Raw genomic sequence first — 18,334 nt, forward strand, 5'->3', positions numbered from 1 at the left:
TGGTCATATTGAGTTTTATGAGATTAGAGTATGTTAGGTTAAGGGCATATTTGGTATAATGAAAATAGAGATTCCATTCCATCAAAATAAAATGTAGTTGCTAAGGAATGTTAAATTCCCTTATTTATGGAATTTGTAGGATTTTGAAGATTCATTTCATGAAAAAGAGTAAACCAAACAAGGGAATGAAATTTGGTCAATGGAATTCAACATTCCAATTCAATCAGATTCCTCTAGAATCTGTGAACAAAACACCACCTACGACTTTATCGTCCTTCCTGGTTGGAAACTGATGTCATAGTTGCTAAGGTAGATGATCCATCCGCTAGTCGACGTATTAACTCAGGTTTTCTTAAGATAGATTTTAGTGGATAGTTAATAATGACAATAATGGGATGACTTTCAAAATAATGTCGCAGTTATCAACGACAAAAGTAACTTTTCCATCCACGAGTAACACTTTTCAACATCTAGCAAAGATTTATTGACGTAGTAAATCAGTAGCTGTTACGTTTCATCTTCTCAAGTTAGTACTATATTAACTGAGATAGGACTGACGGCTAAATAAAGTTGTAAAATTTGCCCGTCCAAAGGTTCTGATAGGAAGGGAGGATACAACATGTATCTTTTCAAGTTCTAGAGAGTTGTTTCATGCTTTTTCGTCCACTCAAAACGTTTGTATTTTCGTAAAACATTGTAAAATTTATCGAACGAACAAGAGGTAAACCTTTTAGTGTTGCGACTCTACCTGTGAGGCATTGTCCTCTTTTAAACCTTTAGGCGACCGAATATGAATGGTCACCTTTATTGGCTTAAGACTTTCTTTGATTCCTCTTCGGGTGACCATATAACCCAAAAATTTACCTGGGTAAACACGAAATGGACATTTGGTTGATTTTACCTTCAATTTGTACTATTACAGGATGTTGAACGATTGACGAATGTGGTTTATGTAGTTGACCTCTTTCCTAGATTTGACCAACATGTTGTTGATGCATACTTCCATCCAATGTCCTTTGAACATTTCGCTGAAGAGTCGTTGGTAGGTTGATCCCGCATTTTTAAGTCCAAAAGGCATTACCTTGTAACAATATATTCCTTTGTTTGTCATGAAAGGTATTTTCTTTTGATCTTTTGGGTGCATAAGTATCTGGATATAACCAATAAGTGTCCATGAAGGTGAGCAACTCATGACCAGTTGTTGCGTTGACCATGATGTCAATATATGGTAACATAAGTGATCTTTATGACTAGCCTTGTTGAGATCTATGAAGTCTATACAAACTTTCCACTTGCATTTTTTCTTTTGTACTAACTCAATATTGGCTAACCAGGTGGGGCACTTCACTTCCCTGATCAATCCAGTTTTTAATAAGTTATCAACTTCGTTGTGGGTAGTGTTGTTTCGTTCTAGGTGAATTTTTGTCATTTCTACTTGACAGATTTGAAGGAGGGATTGTTTTTGAGCTTGCGCAATATTATATCGAGGCTAATGCCGACCATGACTTGGTGCGACAAACAAGAACAATCTCGTTCTACCGTAAAAAATTTATTACTTTCTTCTTGACGTCTTGTGGTTCCAGACGGATCTACAAGAGTTTAAAGGTAACAGTTTGTAGGGGGGGATGAATACAAACTCACGTAAGTTCTCATTTTTTAAAATCCTTTATTGATAAAGAAGATCAATACATAATTTACAGACTGTTTGCGGAATAAGATAAGATACAAAACTTGTCTAAAACAATCTAAAAAACACATAATATACAAAAAGCAAGAAATGGAAGACTTTCTAAAAGAAGAAACAATAACTTTGTTAAAGGAAGAGCTTAGTTGGTGTTCTTCACTTGAAATAAAGATAACTTCGAAAGGTTAATAAGTTTGTGCTTGTGAGGAAGTCTCTTCTTGGGTAGAACTTGATATTCAAGATATATGCTTGGCTTCTGAGAAGGAGGAGTTTCTTAGATATTTATACACATTGCATTAAATACAAGTCAAACAATACAAGGCACGTGGCAAGCTTCTAGAGGTGAGCTTGTCCTTTTGTCTTAAGATATACAAGCTTTTGCCGTATATGAATAGTAGTCTTTCATAAAGTAGGTAAGCACGTTTGGAGACAATAGAGTGACTCCGTACGAGTGTTTTACTTTGAGAGGTATCGGTTTGTCCTTTTTTGTTGGAGGATAAGACAAAAACTAACCTTGATCAACAAGATTCATTTTATCATTGAAACTGGAATAACATCGAGGTTTATTTAGTGTATGCTGAATCTTGAGTAGATTTCACACATTTGTAGACAGGCTTGTTATCACTGAAACCGCATTAGATCACGAATTGCTTGTCTCTGTCTTCAGCTTTATCTTCGATATCACTGAAGGTTCTTGTGGTGTAAGTTTTGTCTTCTTGAAGAATACTTGTCTCTTGAGAGATACAATATTTGTTCAGCGATCACTGAACAGTTAGCGATGATCGCTAAAGCTGAATAAAGATAAAGTAATTCCTCCAGGTTTGCCACCATTACCTATCTTTGTCAACTCTCCATCCCCTCTACTACCTGCGGTCGGCTAGAGGAATGGGTACCTGAAAATCCAACCTCCAACGTTCCCACCGACCAATAGATGTCTCAGCTAACGGAGTCACTCGACCAAACTAGAGTAAAAATCCCTCTTCATACCTCTAGTTGTGGCGAGTTTGACTTCCTGTCTGAAGCTGAAAGACTCGAGGCACTCAAGGCTGAGGAAGAACTCAGACTTCAACGACAACAGACTGAGGACAGCTTAAAGTTGGCCAAGTCTATTTCTGCTAAAGTTCTTCCAAAGAAGATGTCTAAGAAGATGGTGAATGTTGTCAAGGCCCAGGCTAAGCAACTTTCTATCGCAGAAGTTGAGCACAAGAAGGTGATGAAGCTGGTCGACCGAGACAGAAAATGGAGTGAAGAACGTCTACACAAGAGAATTAGTCCTCACCCTATTTCAAACGTCACTATCAGTGGACGGATGAAAAAAGGTGGAGTTCTAGTCTCAATTCTCATCACCAAAGACAATCTTGTTGCTGTCATGGAGTACCCTTCCTACCTTGGTCAGTATGGCTATAATGAATGGCTGGAGATTCGCCAAGCCATTCAGCACTCAAAGTCAAGGCACAAACATTATTGAAAACATCATCAGCGAGTTGATCAAGAAGATGTCAAAATATGTCGTTATACCTGAAAAGCCAACACTGAAGAAAGGTGGAAGAAGAAGACCTTCAAGTCCTAATGACGAACCAACCCTGAGGAATGAACATGAAACAAAGTTCTCCTTAGACGAAGTCCTGAAGACTTCGAAGAAGCCAGACATCTCTATGTTGAACCTCTCCTTGCCAAAGAAGGGTTCTTACATACCCAACACTCTGCACCTCAAGCCTGAGTTAGGATTTATTTTCCTTGACTATGAAGGTGAACACAGCTTCCAGAGAGTGTCTAAGCTACATCTATGTCCAATGGAACATCTTGTGTATATCAGATTTTGGTTGGACAATGATATATATGGTGAAATGATGGACCGCAAAATCAGAAGGGAATTCCTACGTTGAAAAAAGCTCAGAGAAGAAGTACCTGGCTACATCAACCTGAGCAACATAGATTAGTTATAAAATTTTGTCTTGTAACTTTGTCTTTCACTGTATGACTTTTGTATCTATGTCTTTACTTTCAGTGTACAACTTATATTTTGTAAGTCCAGAAATGTACTGACTGAAACACTTGTAATTTTTCCTTTGAATGAATATAAGTATTTCATCAGTATCACTAAAATAGATCCCTGAAAAGAGTAATAGGGACACATGTCAATGAGTTCCAGTATTCTCTTACAGTCACTAACAATCTTTAAGTCAGTGAACATGCTTTCAGTTTCAGTTTCCCTTCTTGTAATTTTTTTAAACTTGTAACTTAAGAAAACTTATTAAGTAAAAATTGATTCACTGAAAAAGATCCATGTAACTTTTCCTTACTATTATTTGATAAGGCAACTTTCTTTATGTTGATTTGTTATCATCAAATAGAGGGATATTGTTAATCCTCTCTCTCATTGATTTGATGATAATCCCTTTTACCTATTTTGAAGTATTATGTTTCTGTTCTTTCAGTTCCACTGATCATCACTAAGTCTGTTCAGTGATTGCTGAAACATGTATCGTAAAATCCTATAGCGACAACGATACTTCAAGAAGACAAAACTCACACCAAAGAACCTTCAGTGAAAGTCGAAGACTGAAACTGAAGATTAGTGGCTAGCGCATTCGTGATCTGAAGCGGCATTCAGTGATTACAATCTGGTCAACATATGTGTGAAGACTGCCCAAGCCTCAATGAATGCTGAAGAGACCTTCAGTGTTATTTCAACATTCAATGATCAAATGAAGCTTGTTGTGTAAGATTTTTTTGTTTTGTCCTTCCACACACAAAGGACAAACCCATACCCTTTCTAGAGTATAGTACAGTACGGAATCAACTAGTTGACTCTAGTACCCACCAACTCCACGAAAGGATGTCTGCTCATGAATAGGCAACTGTACTACTCACTGTAGCAAATGATAAGCTTTCCTCCAAAAGCTTGACGCGTGTTCAATCCTTCTGAATTGCATTTAATGCAATGTGTATAAATATTTGTGTGCTCTTTCCATGCAAGTGATACACATACATACACACACATATTTGCATACATCTAAAAGAACACTTACGCTTATCTTCAAGCAAGTTAGAATCCCTCTCAAGTATTCGAAAAGTTCTTACCCAAGAAGAACATCTTTCTTTCTTTATCTTTCATCAAATCTTTTCTATTTTGCTAAGAATATCTGTGTGTAAACTTACATTATTTTAGATAGGTTATCTTTACCTTATCTATTTTCGCATACAATCTGCAAAAATCTGTATTGATCTTTTTTAATCAATATATATTTTTAAATTTGAAAGTTTTATGTGTTTGTATTCATCCCCCCCCCCCCATTCTACAAATTGTTAGTCTAAAACTCTTGTAAACCCAGTCGGGACCAATAATTTCAAACCAAGATTGAGGGCCAATATATCTGGTGTGGTAAGATGGAAGGACATGCAGTGTAGAACCATGGATGTTGGAGTTGATATGGCTTGGAATGAAGTCAAACAATGTAGAGAGATTGTTGGTTGGGCTGACTGGGTTCGGTTCCATTAGAAGATTGATATGGCTTATTTCCATCATGGTTATCTTTAGTTGACTTCTTTATCCAAACCATTTTAAACTTCTTAGAAGGATCACATATGAATTAACAACAAAATCATTGTGATACAGATTGGAAGTATGAATCTGATACTTTGAAGAACCATATGATTTGTGAGTATTTGTTAGAATAACTGTTAAATTTAACACTTGAAGAATAGTTATTCTTACAGACATTAACTAGAGACAAATGATCAGTTACATGGATAGAACCTGAAGCAGTCTTATAAGGAAATACATAATCAAAATCAGTTGAATTGTCATACGCAGACAGAACATTAGTATCGGGACTAGGTTGTTCAGATAATTCAACCTTTTTTTTGCTCAAAATTGTTTTCTTTCTTTAGAATTACACGTTTCATCCTCACGTACTAACTCAAGTTCAAAAATATTCTTTCGCAAAGAAATGTCTTCAGAAGAATCCGAAACTAAGTTAGTAGAAAATTTTGATGAAAATTTAATTTCATCTTTAAGCTCTTTGATTTTACTCCTAAATAGATCTCTTTCTTCCGTAAACAAATCACATTTTTTTGAAAATCAGATCTCATATTCTTCTCATTCACCAGATCTATTTCCAATCCACATAACTTCTTTGAAAGTTTCAAGATTTTCTCCTCAAAAACTTTTCGTTCACTTTCAAAATCTTTTTACACACTCTTCCTCTTTTCAGATAACTTTTTGAAAACACTTGCATCATTTTTCATTTAAAACTGTCTTTTCATCCTCAAAACATTTCTTCTCTTTTCCAAAGATTTTTGAAGATCAGAAATTTACGTTGTTAGCTCCAAACTTTTTTTTCTCATACACTTTTCTTTCCTTCTCAAACTTACTTTTTTCCACTATAACAACCTTCTCAAACACAACAACTTGTTTTGAAAGCTTGACAATTGTTGTCTAACAAGATGTAATCTTGTTTTCGAAACCTATCTTTTCAGCATCAAACTGTTTTTCTCATCTGTAGAAACTTTTCTTTCTTTCTCAAAATCCTTCTCGCTATTAGATATCTTTTTCTTTAGACTCAAAATGTTTTTCTCATCAAACAAAAATTTCTCTAAATCAGTTGTTTTCTTTTCAGAACTTTTCTCAAAATAAGAAATCTTTTCTTTCATATCAAGATTCTCTTTTTTAAAAACATTCTTTTCTTTCTCCAAATCTTTTACTTTATTTTCTGAAACAACAAAATCTTCCTGAAGATAAATTTTCTGAAATAACAGCTTCTGAATAACCTTCATGTTCTTAGTCTGTCTCGATTCATAACCTGCAATCTTGTATTTCATGTTGGAAATCTGCTTTTGTAAATCATAAATTGAAGAAGGCGTTGTTATCTGATTAAAATGATTGTTAATCAAAATGATTATCAGAAGATTTGAAAAATCCAAAATGAACAGTGTCCCTCTACTGCGACTTAACACATAACTTGCTATGAACAGTAACTTATCGCACGAGTCTTGGACGATAAACTCAACTATCGCAGGGATGCTACATAAGAACAATAATTATATCACAGAAGCTTGATGTGATATACTCAACTATCGTAAATGGCTATGTAATATACTCAAACTATCGCAGATAACACGTGCGATAAACTCTATATATCGCACGACACTAGGAAGGAACAGTAAAAGTATCGCAGAAGCTTGATGCGATATACTTAACTATCACACATAGTGTCATATGATATATGCAACTATCGCATGTAGTATCATGCAATACTTTCAACTATCGCATGTACTATCATGCAATACTTTCAACTATCGCATGTAGTATCATGYAATACTTTCAACTATCGCATGTAGTATCATGAAATACTTTCAACTATCGCAGGCCTCTTATGCAATATACTCCAACTATCACAAGCTTCTACGAGATATATTCCAACTAGCGCAGACTTTTTGTACGATAGATCTAACTATCGCAAATAATTTGTGCTATATAGATCTAACTATCGTAAATAATTTGTGCGATATAGACTAACTGTCGTAAACAATTGGTGTGATATACTTAACTATCGCACAGAACTATGCGATAGATATTCATACTCAGTCCTTGCGATAAACTTGAATCTTGATCAAATCGAACTTGAAATCACAAAAACTCAACAAATCATGATTAGAATATGATTATGAAGCTCAAAAAATGATGCAGAAACACAATCAATGAAGGTTTTAATCATAAATTTGAATCAAATAACAAGGATTTGATCAATTTTTCAAGAACTAATATTCACAAACTCGAAATCCCATAAATCATTTCAAATTGGATGATCAAAACTTCAAATTAGATGATGAAAATTCACAGGAATGATCTATGATGTGCTTCAAATAGATCTGTATCAAAAGATTAAACAAAATTCATCAAAACCAACAAAATCAAGATCAAAACAGTAAGTTTTTCGTCAAGCACAAAAAACATCAAAATTTTACTCAAATCTTCTTTAAATCAAATTGAATTTGCTCTGATACCAATTTTTTAACTCAGTTTCAATCAAATAACAACGAATAAAAAATAAGATCTAGAGATCGAATCTTCATGTATATTGATAAACTCTCTCAATATATGTTTATCTCTCTACAATATCTCTCTAGAATTTGTTGATGATCTGATGGTGTTTTAAAATGGGGATGTCAAGTCTGTGAAGATAATCAAGGATACTCTGAATGAATTTAGTGATATTTCGGAGTTGAGGCCAAATATGAATAAGAGTACGTCTTATTTAGTGTTAGACCCCATCTTGTAAAAGTGTAAGTAAGAAGTCTCTTACTCTAGTCTATATGACTTAGCCTTTTGAAGCGGTCTGGACCAAGAGCTCTCATGCAGAAGACTCCAAGAGACAGAGCTCTTACTCAAGAAAATGTCTCATATACAGAGCCCGCGTTCTATTCTAACTACAAGTCATTGGATGGGTTTTTTTTATAGATATTGTTGAGAAGAATGATGGATTGGCCAGGTTTACCAAGAAGATAAGTAATATTCCTTGTAAAAACTCATGTTGGAGCTTAATAAAGAGATTGTTAATTAGGGGTGTGGTGCATTTCATTTGGCAAGAGAGGAATTTAAAATCTTTAAAGATAAAGAAAAAGAGGAATTTTAAAATCTTTCAAGATAAAGAAAGAGAGGAATTTTATAATCTTTCAATATAAGAAAAAGAGAGGAATTTTAAAATCTTTTAAGCTAAATATGTTGGGTGTTGATCTCAAGAAGGGAAGAATGTATGGTCAAGTTGTGAGGAAGTGGGATTTTAAAGACTTGGATGTTGGGGATGGTTAGAAAGTTAAAAAAATGAAACATTTCTTGATGGTATGGTTGGGATGGTGCAAACGGTTGAGTGTCATTGGTTGGCTTCTAGTGAGAATAAAAGAATTGTTATTTATGCATTTGATAATCCATGGGGGTGGGTTGTTTTAAGAGGTGGACCAGGAAATATTGGGTTACAATGGGATTTTGAAAGGGGGGGGGGCCGTTAAAATATTGTTTTCACTAATTTTTTTTTAAATGCAGATACTTCTTGTATATCTGAGGTTTGAGGATGTTGGGAGGATTACTTGGAATGGAGTTAGTCTTAGGAGAAGGGGAATGGTTGATGACCTTGTCTTGACGTTATTTGGAGTGAGATAGAGGTTGTTTGGAAGTTTAGATGTTTAATTGGGCTATCACTCTTGGGTGTGCATGGGAGAATCTATGTGGATGGGGAGGGGGGGGGAATTCTTGATGTTACCATGTATAGCTAAACCAGTAGGATATTTGAGGTTGGGGTTTAATAAAGGTACCTGTTTTAAAATATGAGACATGGTGATATGGGGGTGAAGGATAGGAGTGAAGGATAAGTCTTGATTTTTGACTAGTGTTTCAGTTTTGTGTGGTTACCTTAGGCACTCTGGTCTCTGGGATAGTGCATGTTCAGTTTTGGTGTTCTTATGATATCCTTGGAGGTATAAGGTGGGATAAGATGGAAAACTGTGTTAAATAATCTACGAAAAAAATATTCCACAATCTACAAAAAAAAAAATCCATAAATGATTACTTCATTCAATTTTTGTGTTGCATGCACATGTAAATGAATCACAGCCTCATCATCTTTCGGTTTTTGGGTTGTATGTACCGGTGAATGAATCTTCTTATTCATCGTCTTTAAATTTTTGGGTTGCATCCACATGCAAGTTAGTCGTCGTATTCACCCTCCATTTTCTGGGTTGTATGCATGTGTGAATAAGTCGTAGTATTCACTATCCTTCATTTTCTTGGTAGTATGTACATGTGAATGAATCACAATATTCTATGTCCTTCAATTTTCTGGGATAAATGCACATGTGCTTGAGACACGTATTCAATGTAATTTTTTGGGTAGCATAAACATGCAAAAGAGACATCATATTCACGTTTACGTAAAACTCAAAAAACTAGAGTAGAGAGGGATAAAGATGAATGCTTGAATTCCTCTCGTGTATTCACGTGTGTATGAACAAAAAAACATGATAAAAAGATGAAGATTTGAATTCCTCCTTGTATGTACGTGTGCATCAACTGCAAAAACACAAATTTGCAAGGATGAAGAATTGATCAAATTTCAGCATTGCAGAAAACGAAAAATGAAAATGATGAATGTGTGTTACACGCACATGTACATACAACCGTGAACATCTAAATTTAACGTCCCTTTCACCATGAAACTCTAACCTCTACTTCTCCTCCAACCTCCATCCCAAATAGCACCATTGCTCTTGCATCTTCTTCTCCATTTATGCTCAAGAAATTTAGAATTCATCTTCATTTGATATATATATATAGAGAGAGAGAGAGAGAACAACCACTAAGAAAAGGAGTAAATGACAACCATAGAGAAGTGGAAGAAATGCATCCATGGGGAAGAGAAAGAAACACATCATTTGTCGAACAAAAGAAAAAAGAAAAAATTCAATCGAGAAAGAGAGAAAGAACAAGAGAGAGAGAGAGATGGGAATGTGAGAAGTAATGAGAGAGTTACATTTGGTAAGCGAGAGAAAAATCTGAAATTTAAAAAAGTAAAAAGAATAATGATTTTTTTTTTCAATTTTGCCCTCCATTTTAATTAACTTAATAACCTTAACTTCCCTTTTATTTACAAGTATGCCATTTTCATTTTGACCTTTGATTTTTTGATCTAATGGTTTTTAGGTGCCCTTCAATATTTCATTTTTTTAGAATCCGTGAGATCATCGTTTTACACATGAAATTTCATAGTAAAATATTGTAAAGGTTTTACCTTCACAGTGATTTTGTTGTGAAGTAGGGCCGACCCTATGGGTGCATCCCAAGCCCAATACTAGTTGTATAGTCGTTAAAATTCAAATGAAAGTGTAACTAGAAAGATTTGAATCCAAGTTATCTAGTATTATTATGAGGCTTTTACCAATGAGTTGGAAATCATTTTGTTTATATTTATCTAGATTTCTCTTTTAATACTTCGCTCCTTATTCCTCATTTTCTCTTTTTCACTTCCGATTAATTTTTAGAGTTCATTTTTGTCGTGCTTTTAAAACAATAAGTATTTATTTGAAATAAAATTAATAGCACAATTAATATTTGTATAACTTATTATTTTAAGAAGATCCTATAATAATACTTGACAACCTATTATTTTTGTTATGTGTATAATTTCGTCAAACATGTATATTCAAGAAATTGGGTGTAGATTTGTTGTTCGGTAAAGAACATCTCATCACCACCAAAATCCCATTTTCATATCAATTTTCACACAATTTCATTACAATTCTACACCAACTGATGTTGGTGAATTGTACAACAAATTTAGTATTTAATGTTTATGCAAGTTTGTAATTTTAATTTATTTGATTACAAATGCTATTTTAGTTATAATATTTATTAATATTATATCATAAATTATATTTGTATTAGTTCATATATGATACATATATATAAATAATAAAACACAAAAAAGACATACACATATATATATATATATATATATATATTATGATTCAAGAAATAAAAAATAATACAAAGTTTTACACTGTTTTATTGGAAGAAAGAAATTGTGTAAATGATTTGATTTATGAACTAACATCATTTGAACAATTTTACAAACTCTAAAATATATTTATGTTTTCTTCTGGTTGGATGTGTTTTAACATCTCCACCCAGAACATCAAAAAGCTTTGGACCGATTTTGTTATAAAAATTTGAATCCTTTTATTTTCTTAATGTTTTATTATAAGTTTCATGTATAAATAAGGTGTCGGTTTCTCAGGAAAACAACACGTATAAAACCATATATGTGTCTAAAGTAGGGCTGTAAACGAACCGAACGAATACGAACGGAGGCTTGTTCATGTTCGTTCGTTTAACTTAACTGAACAAACGAACGAACACGAACGGTAAACGAACGAAAATCTTTGTGTTTGTGTTTGTTCGTTTAGAAATAAGGTGTGTTCGTGTTCGTTTATGTTCGTTCGTAAACATGTTAAACGAACGTAAACGAACGAACATAAACGAACGAGCTAAACGAACATAARTAAATATTATTTGAATTCAAAGTAAATAAATAAAAGATAATATATTAAACTTAATATATAAACCAACATAAACAAACGAATATAAACGAACGGTAAATGAACGAACGTTCACGAACATAAATGAACGAACGTAAACGAACGGTAAATAAACGAACGGTAAATGAACGAACGTTCACGAACATAAATGAACGAACGTTCACGAACATAAATGAACGAACGAGACTCTTGTTCATGTTCGTTCGTTTAACTAAACGAACAAAAGAAAATAGTTCATGTTCATTCATTTATTAAATAAACGAACATAAACAAACTTTCCGCCAAACGGTTCACGAACGATTCACTGAACGTTCGGTTCATTTACAACCTAGTCTAAAGTCGACCGGAGGCAAACGAGGGCAGGTAGGGCAGCCCCATTGGGACGTAATACCCAAGAACTCTTTTGGCTTCTTTCAAACTGTCATCTCTCCCTTTTCAAATATCCTCTCCCTCCCACTCCACCACACCAATTACTCAATTCCTTTCACACCCACATCTTTAATGTCAAAGGATTTCAGGTTTCTAGATTTTTTCATCCTCTTCAATTTTTGTTGCTGGCTGATCTCAAAGATTCCGCAATGATGGCTGAGCCTTGGTTGCTGAGAATCGGAAGCCATGTGAGTTCCAATCTCAAACATGCTCTCCTCTTAGAAAAATCCACCAAAAACAAGCAAGAAATCCGCAACCAAACATCGGGAACAATAGGAATTCTCTCGTTTGAGGTTGCGAATGTGATGTCAAAAACCGTTCGGCTTCACAAATCCCTAACCAATTCCGAGATATCCAAGCTCAAAAGCGAGATTCTTAGCTTCGATGGTGTAAAAAAACTAGTGTCCTCCGACGAGACCGATCTTTTAGACCTCGCGCTTTCGGAGAAGCTGGAAGAGTTGAGTTTCATCGCCGGCGTCGTCTCCAGGCTCGGGAAGAAGTCTACAATCCCTCAGCTTCAAGGTTTTCAGCATGTTTTTGGAGACATAATCACTGGAGCCATTGATGTGAGGGAATTAGGGTTCTTAGTGAAAGATATGGACGCAATGGTGCGAAAGATGGAACGATTTGTTAATTCCACAGCCACGCTCTATGGAGAAATGGCTGTTTTGAATGAATTGGAGATTGCAACGAAAAAATTCCAGCAAAACCAGCACGAAGAAAGCAGAAAAGTTTTCGAGCAGAAATTGATTTGGCAGATCCAAGATGTGAGACACCTGAAGGATGTTTCACTATGGAATCAAACTTACAACAAAATCACGGAGATGCTTGCAAGAACTGTGTGTACACTTTATGCTCGAATCTGTTCAGTTTTCATTGATTCGATTTCCAGGAGACATATGTTCTCCAGTAGTTCTGTTTCAGTTGAAAGCTCAAGATTAAAATCATGTACAAGTCTAGCTCAAAGATCAGATCAAATTGATGTGGGTAGTGTGAAATCTTGTGGTGGTTCTAGTAATTCAAGTTTAGTGGAGAAGAAGATGGCCACCTTCAGGCCTCAGATTCACCCAAGAAAGGGTGAGATGAATCTTTTTAAAGCTCAAGACTTCAATTTTTCTTGTGGGTATGGACCAGGGAGATTGTTTATGGAATGTTTAAGCATAAACACTTCAAAACTGGATGATTGTGATGATGCTTCTGTTCCAGTAAGTGATAATGATCAAAGCAGCCACATATCAGGTCATTGTAGTGTGTCAAGCAGCGGAAAGAAAGAGATTATGAATCATACCCGGGTTCCCACAAGTGTAGATCACAAAATGTTTAAGGGTAATTTCATAAAGAGTTGTACAACTGCTCAAAAGAGTAGATCAATGGCACGAGCTCCTCCAAACACAGTTGGAGGCTCTGCTTTAGCATTGCATTACGCTAATGTTGTAATCGTGATTGAGAAATTACTTCACTACCCACATTTAGTTGGCGAAGAAGCTAGAGATGATTTGTATCAAATGTTACCAACGAGCTTAAGATTGGGTTTAAAGAAAAGTTTGAAGTCTTATGCAAAAGATTTGGCTATATATGATGCCCCTCTTGCACATGATTGGAAAGACAGGCTTGATGGGATATTAGCATGGCTCGCACCCTTGGCACACAACATGATTCGTTGGCAAAATGAGCGAAATTTTGAACAACAGCATATTGTGTCAAGAACAAATGTCCTTCTTCTGCAGACTTTGCATTTTGCAGATCGGGCAAAGACAGAGGCGGCCATATGTGATCTTCTTGTGGGGTTAAATTATATATGTCGATATGAGCATCAACAGAATGCTTTATTGGATTGTGCAAGCAGTTTTGACTTTGATGATTGCACGGATTGGCAATTGCAATACTGATATCTTCATGGATTTGCCATTTCAGTGAGTTCTCGTTCTTTTGCTTTGCTTTCTATACTGAATGATAACATAGAAGATAGTAGTTGTCCAAGATAACGTAAATATCAGAGATCTTGGGCTTGTAGATGTTTGTAATTACTAATTATCGTATTGATGAGGTTTTTTATATACTTTGGTTTATACGGGCTTAGCCTTCAAAATACATAAAAAATTTAATCAAATGCTTCATCTTCTTACAGTGTGAAGTGTATTTGAAAGTGGTATTTGGCTATGGGTTCAAGACTGTATTTGAATGACAAGAGTGTTGATATTTCATGTTTTTAGACCATACATATATAAAGGCTATGTTTGGCGAACTAGTTGATAAACTAGCTAACTGAAAAACTAGTTGTTGGCTAAGAAGTTAGTTGCTAGTTGATAAACTAGTCATGTTTGGTGAAAACTAGCTGACAATGTAAACCAACCTAAAAGAACATGCTAAAAAGTTAATTGGAAAATATAGGGGGCATGACTGGGAAAAAAAGGTCCCTGCTTATTAAAATGCTTTTTGGAGGAGCCTTTCAAAGAGCTGGTTTATGGCTAACTAAATAGAGCTCTTTTAATTACTAATCCACTCTAGGGCACTTTAGATCTCGGAAAACAAATAGAGTCTTGAAAGAAAAGATGCTTCAATTTAGGAGCAGTATACCAGAATTGTGATCACTTGTAGTGAGTAATGCCTCGGTTTCAAAAGAGATGCACTTCTACTCGTGATGCGAGACCTATTTTATTTGACATTTAACAAGAATACGCGTCTCATCGCAATCTAGTGAAGGTAGGCTCATAACGGAACCAAAACAACTTGCCATTGTACCAAGCATGTAGCTCTTTGTATGTCTTACTGATCACTCTTGATGCAATATGATTGCCTTTATTCTTGTTCGTTAGTATTTCTGGTTTATGCTTAGCCCATGTTTGGCAACCATAACCTAACTCATTTTTTTTAGCTTATCGAGAAAACCCATGTTTGATGAGCCATAAGCTAGCTTTTTGAGAAACTATTTCTAGTAGTGCTTCAATAATTTGTTTTCTTCCAATTATACCCTTATATTTTCCAAATAATTTATGAACATGTCATTTTAGATTATTTTACATTGTCATTTAGCTTATTGGCTAGTTTTTGAACCTTACTAGTTTATTAGGTAACTCATCAGCCGTCGGCTAGCTTTTCAGCAACATGGCCTTAATCTTGACTTGCTAGTTACTTTTATTTTTTGTTAAATTAAGTGAAAACATCATTGATGGAAGGCATGCTCTGATATGAGCCTGGCTGCTCTTATGCAATGATTTAGAGTCAACTTGGCCATGAGCCGGATCAAGTGACTGTTTTCTCTTGTAACTGCCGGATCATTTTAGCATAAAGTTCAGTGTCGTCATTGTTCATTCTGATTTCTTCGTCGTGGTTCATGAGCATCACCTTAGATCAAATGTCTTGTTCAGTTTAGCTGAAACTAATCAATCATGGAAGTGGGTTGTTTTGGTCATTCATATCGAAACTTGAACTGTCTTCTGCAAACCAAACCAAACAAACACAGTAACTCACGTTCGAAAGCAGGGTCTAGGAGGGGTGAGATATACACAGTCTTGATCTTTATCTTTCAAGTGTGGAGCAGTTGTTTCAGTGAAGACCTTGACTTGTGCAAAAGTGTCATGAAGTGTATTTTGCAAACATGATTATTCCTCTGTATCCATGGACCATGCCATTAGTTTTAGGAATTGCATGCAAGAAAAGTTAGTAGGAGCGGTGGGGACCGACGACTAGTGATCAGGTTGTGGGGTTGGACCATTGTGATTATGGGGTTGCTGGAACCATTATGAGAGCATGCACAGGCATGTTGGCTTAAGCCTGCTGCAGAAGAAGAAGTTGAAAAGTTTGGTTCTCTTTGTAGAAAAAGCTTCCTACTTTGGTGTTGTCTGTTCATCATTTTTATCCTCCCAGAATATCATTCACAGACAAGTTTTGTTTTCACCAACCTCTTAATTTATAGTGTTATATTCTGGGATACTCATGGAAACAACCTCTACCCTCTTGGATGGAGGCCATGTCTGCATGCATTTTAGCTCCAGTACCGAACCTCTTTATGGGATATATTGGGAAAATGGCACAACTAGCCATTTTAAGGGACCAAATTTACCTCTTGGCTATTTCTCTCTCAAGATTTCAAAAATCACCACCTCCACAAGTAACCATTCCTCAACTGGCGGAAGAGCATTGATAAGTTCAAAAATGCGTGTGAACTCTCATGGAACCATCTCTTGTGGACCCACTTGCGGAACTTCCATTCAAACTTCACTTGCGGAACCACCTCAAATGCATTGCCCGCCTTGCATTAAACTTGTTTTTTTGGGCCCTTTCAAGTTAAGGAATGGTTACATGCTGAGGTCATTACTTTTTGAAATATTGGGAGAGAAATGACTAAGAGATAAATTTGGTCGGTTGAAATGGCTATTTGTGTCATTTTCTCGTGAGTTTATTTGGTATGGTTGGATTTCATTCATAGTCCTAGTTGTAATTAGTGACCATTTCTTATGTATTTATTCATTTAAACCAAAGAGAAGGTACAATTTGAGTTCGACTTTTTGAATGAAAGAGACCCATCATCATCGTTGAAATTTATACAAATATGTTCTAAAATCTTGCATAAGGTTTTAGTTTTATTATATCAAGTTTTATAAGCAATTCTACACGCAAACATCATGATTTTGTGTGTGTGACATAAAAAGTCAAAGTGTTGAATTGCTTTAGTAATTTTCATGAATTTATATGATGTTTTTGTTTCGTTATTGTAATCGGTTCTTGTAAAAATACCTTGAATATTTTTCATGTATTGCTCGATTTTCATATTTTATTGATAGAAATGACATTAAACAGACACTTATTGAATAAGTGTTCAATGAGTAGGCATGACAAGGAGCGAGAATCTTATTTGGTAAGTGAGTCAATCTACTTATCGGGTTGGTGTTTAGAGAATAATAAACGTTCACCAACAATGCATTTTGATGACCGCAAATATTACCTGCGTTTACCCTATAAGCGTTTGATAAACAACCCCTTACTTTCACTTTAAGTGACGGGAAATAATATGTTTAATACAAAAGATATAAGGAACCTTGAGGTCTTGAATTCGATGACAATAAATTGAAAGTAATTGTAAAAGATGGAAAATGAATAAAAGTACTCAAATATTTTCAAGTATTAATTCATACTGATATAAATATGATCAATTACACACATAAAAGAAATATCATGCAAAGAACATATCAAGAATATTTGTAAAGAACTATCAACATAGTTTTCTTTAAGGAGGAGAGTTGCAGATGATCTCTAAGAATAGAGAAAATTATAAATAAAATGAAAATCTTCTCATTATGAACTGAGCAGTACTAGTGCTTTTACAAGAAATCTCTAGCCACCTTTCCTACAAGAGATATTTTCTTAACATCAAACATATTGGTGAAAAAAGGGGAACGTCAACGCATCCGAAGAAAAATGATTAATGTCTGTACTTAAAAATTATTTGGACAGGGGCATTCTTTGCGAGGTAGTTGCATACAACCTTTTATATCAGCACATAGAGGATATTTTTCACCTTTAAAGAAGTTGACTAACATTTGTCTTTATGTTCATTGATAAGTCCTTTCTCCTTGGCTTGGATGTGCAAAAGTAGGCGAAAGTTGGGTTGTTTCCTGTGATAGCAACAACAAGCATCCTAATTAGTAGTGTTCGGTAATATCTGGTTTGTTCCAAGTAGTTGGCTACAGTTACCAATATGTGGCAGAGACAAGCTATCCTAAAACGGGGCTTTACGAAAATTTAGAAATAGTGGCCAATGCAAATGCTTCAACCCACGTGGTTGGTTTGACAACGATAACTCTCATTGTAGTGGTGGTTTCAGGTCGTTAATATAAAATGAAATTAGTTTGGATTCATTTATACTGGTTACATGCTTCATCATCCTCATAAAATCGGCTTGGTATTATGTGATTGTGCAACTTTGAGACAATTTAGAAAGTGCTCCTTGTAGGTCTTCAAATTTTGAGGGGCCAAATCGTTTGTGTACATTCTCTAAATATTTTTTCCAAGTAGTAATCAAGTTATTTCGTTGCATCTATCGAAACTATTTAGCCACATTGCCATCCTAATTAAATACGATAATCCGTAGTCTTTGATTCGTCGATGTCCCATGTAGACCAATGTACT

At 35.0% G+C, this 18,334-nt stretch overlaps 1 protein-coding gene across 1 annotated transcript; it reads left to right on the forward strand.

The window, feature by feature from the left end:
• Positions 1 to 12,316: 12,316 nt before the first annotated feature.
• On the forward strand, positions 12,317 to 14,307 carry LOC112502664. Its single transcript, XM_025106637.1, has one exon. It carries the CDS (start codon positions 12,355 to 12,357, stop codon positions 14,092 to 14,094), a length of 1,740 nt encoding a protein of 579 aa, XP_024962405.1. The 5' UTR covers positions 12,317 to 12,354; the 3' UTR covers positions 14,095 to 14,307.
• Positions 14,308 to 18,334: the final 4,027 nt, after the last annotated feature.

This window comes from Cynara cardunculus, unplaced genomic scaffold (assembly GCF_001531365.2).
Source record: "Cynara cardunculus var. scolymus isolate 2C unplaced genomic scaffold, CcrdV1 Un_Scaffold_1730, whole genome shotgun sequence".
NCBI classification, from domain to species: domain Eukaryota; kingdom Viridiplantae; phylum Streptophyta; class Magnoliopsida; order Asterales; family Asteraceae; genus Cynara; species Cynara cardunculus.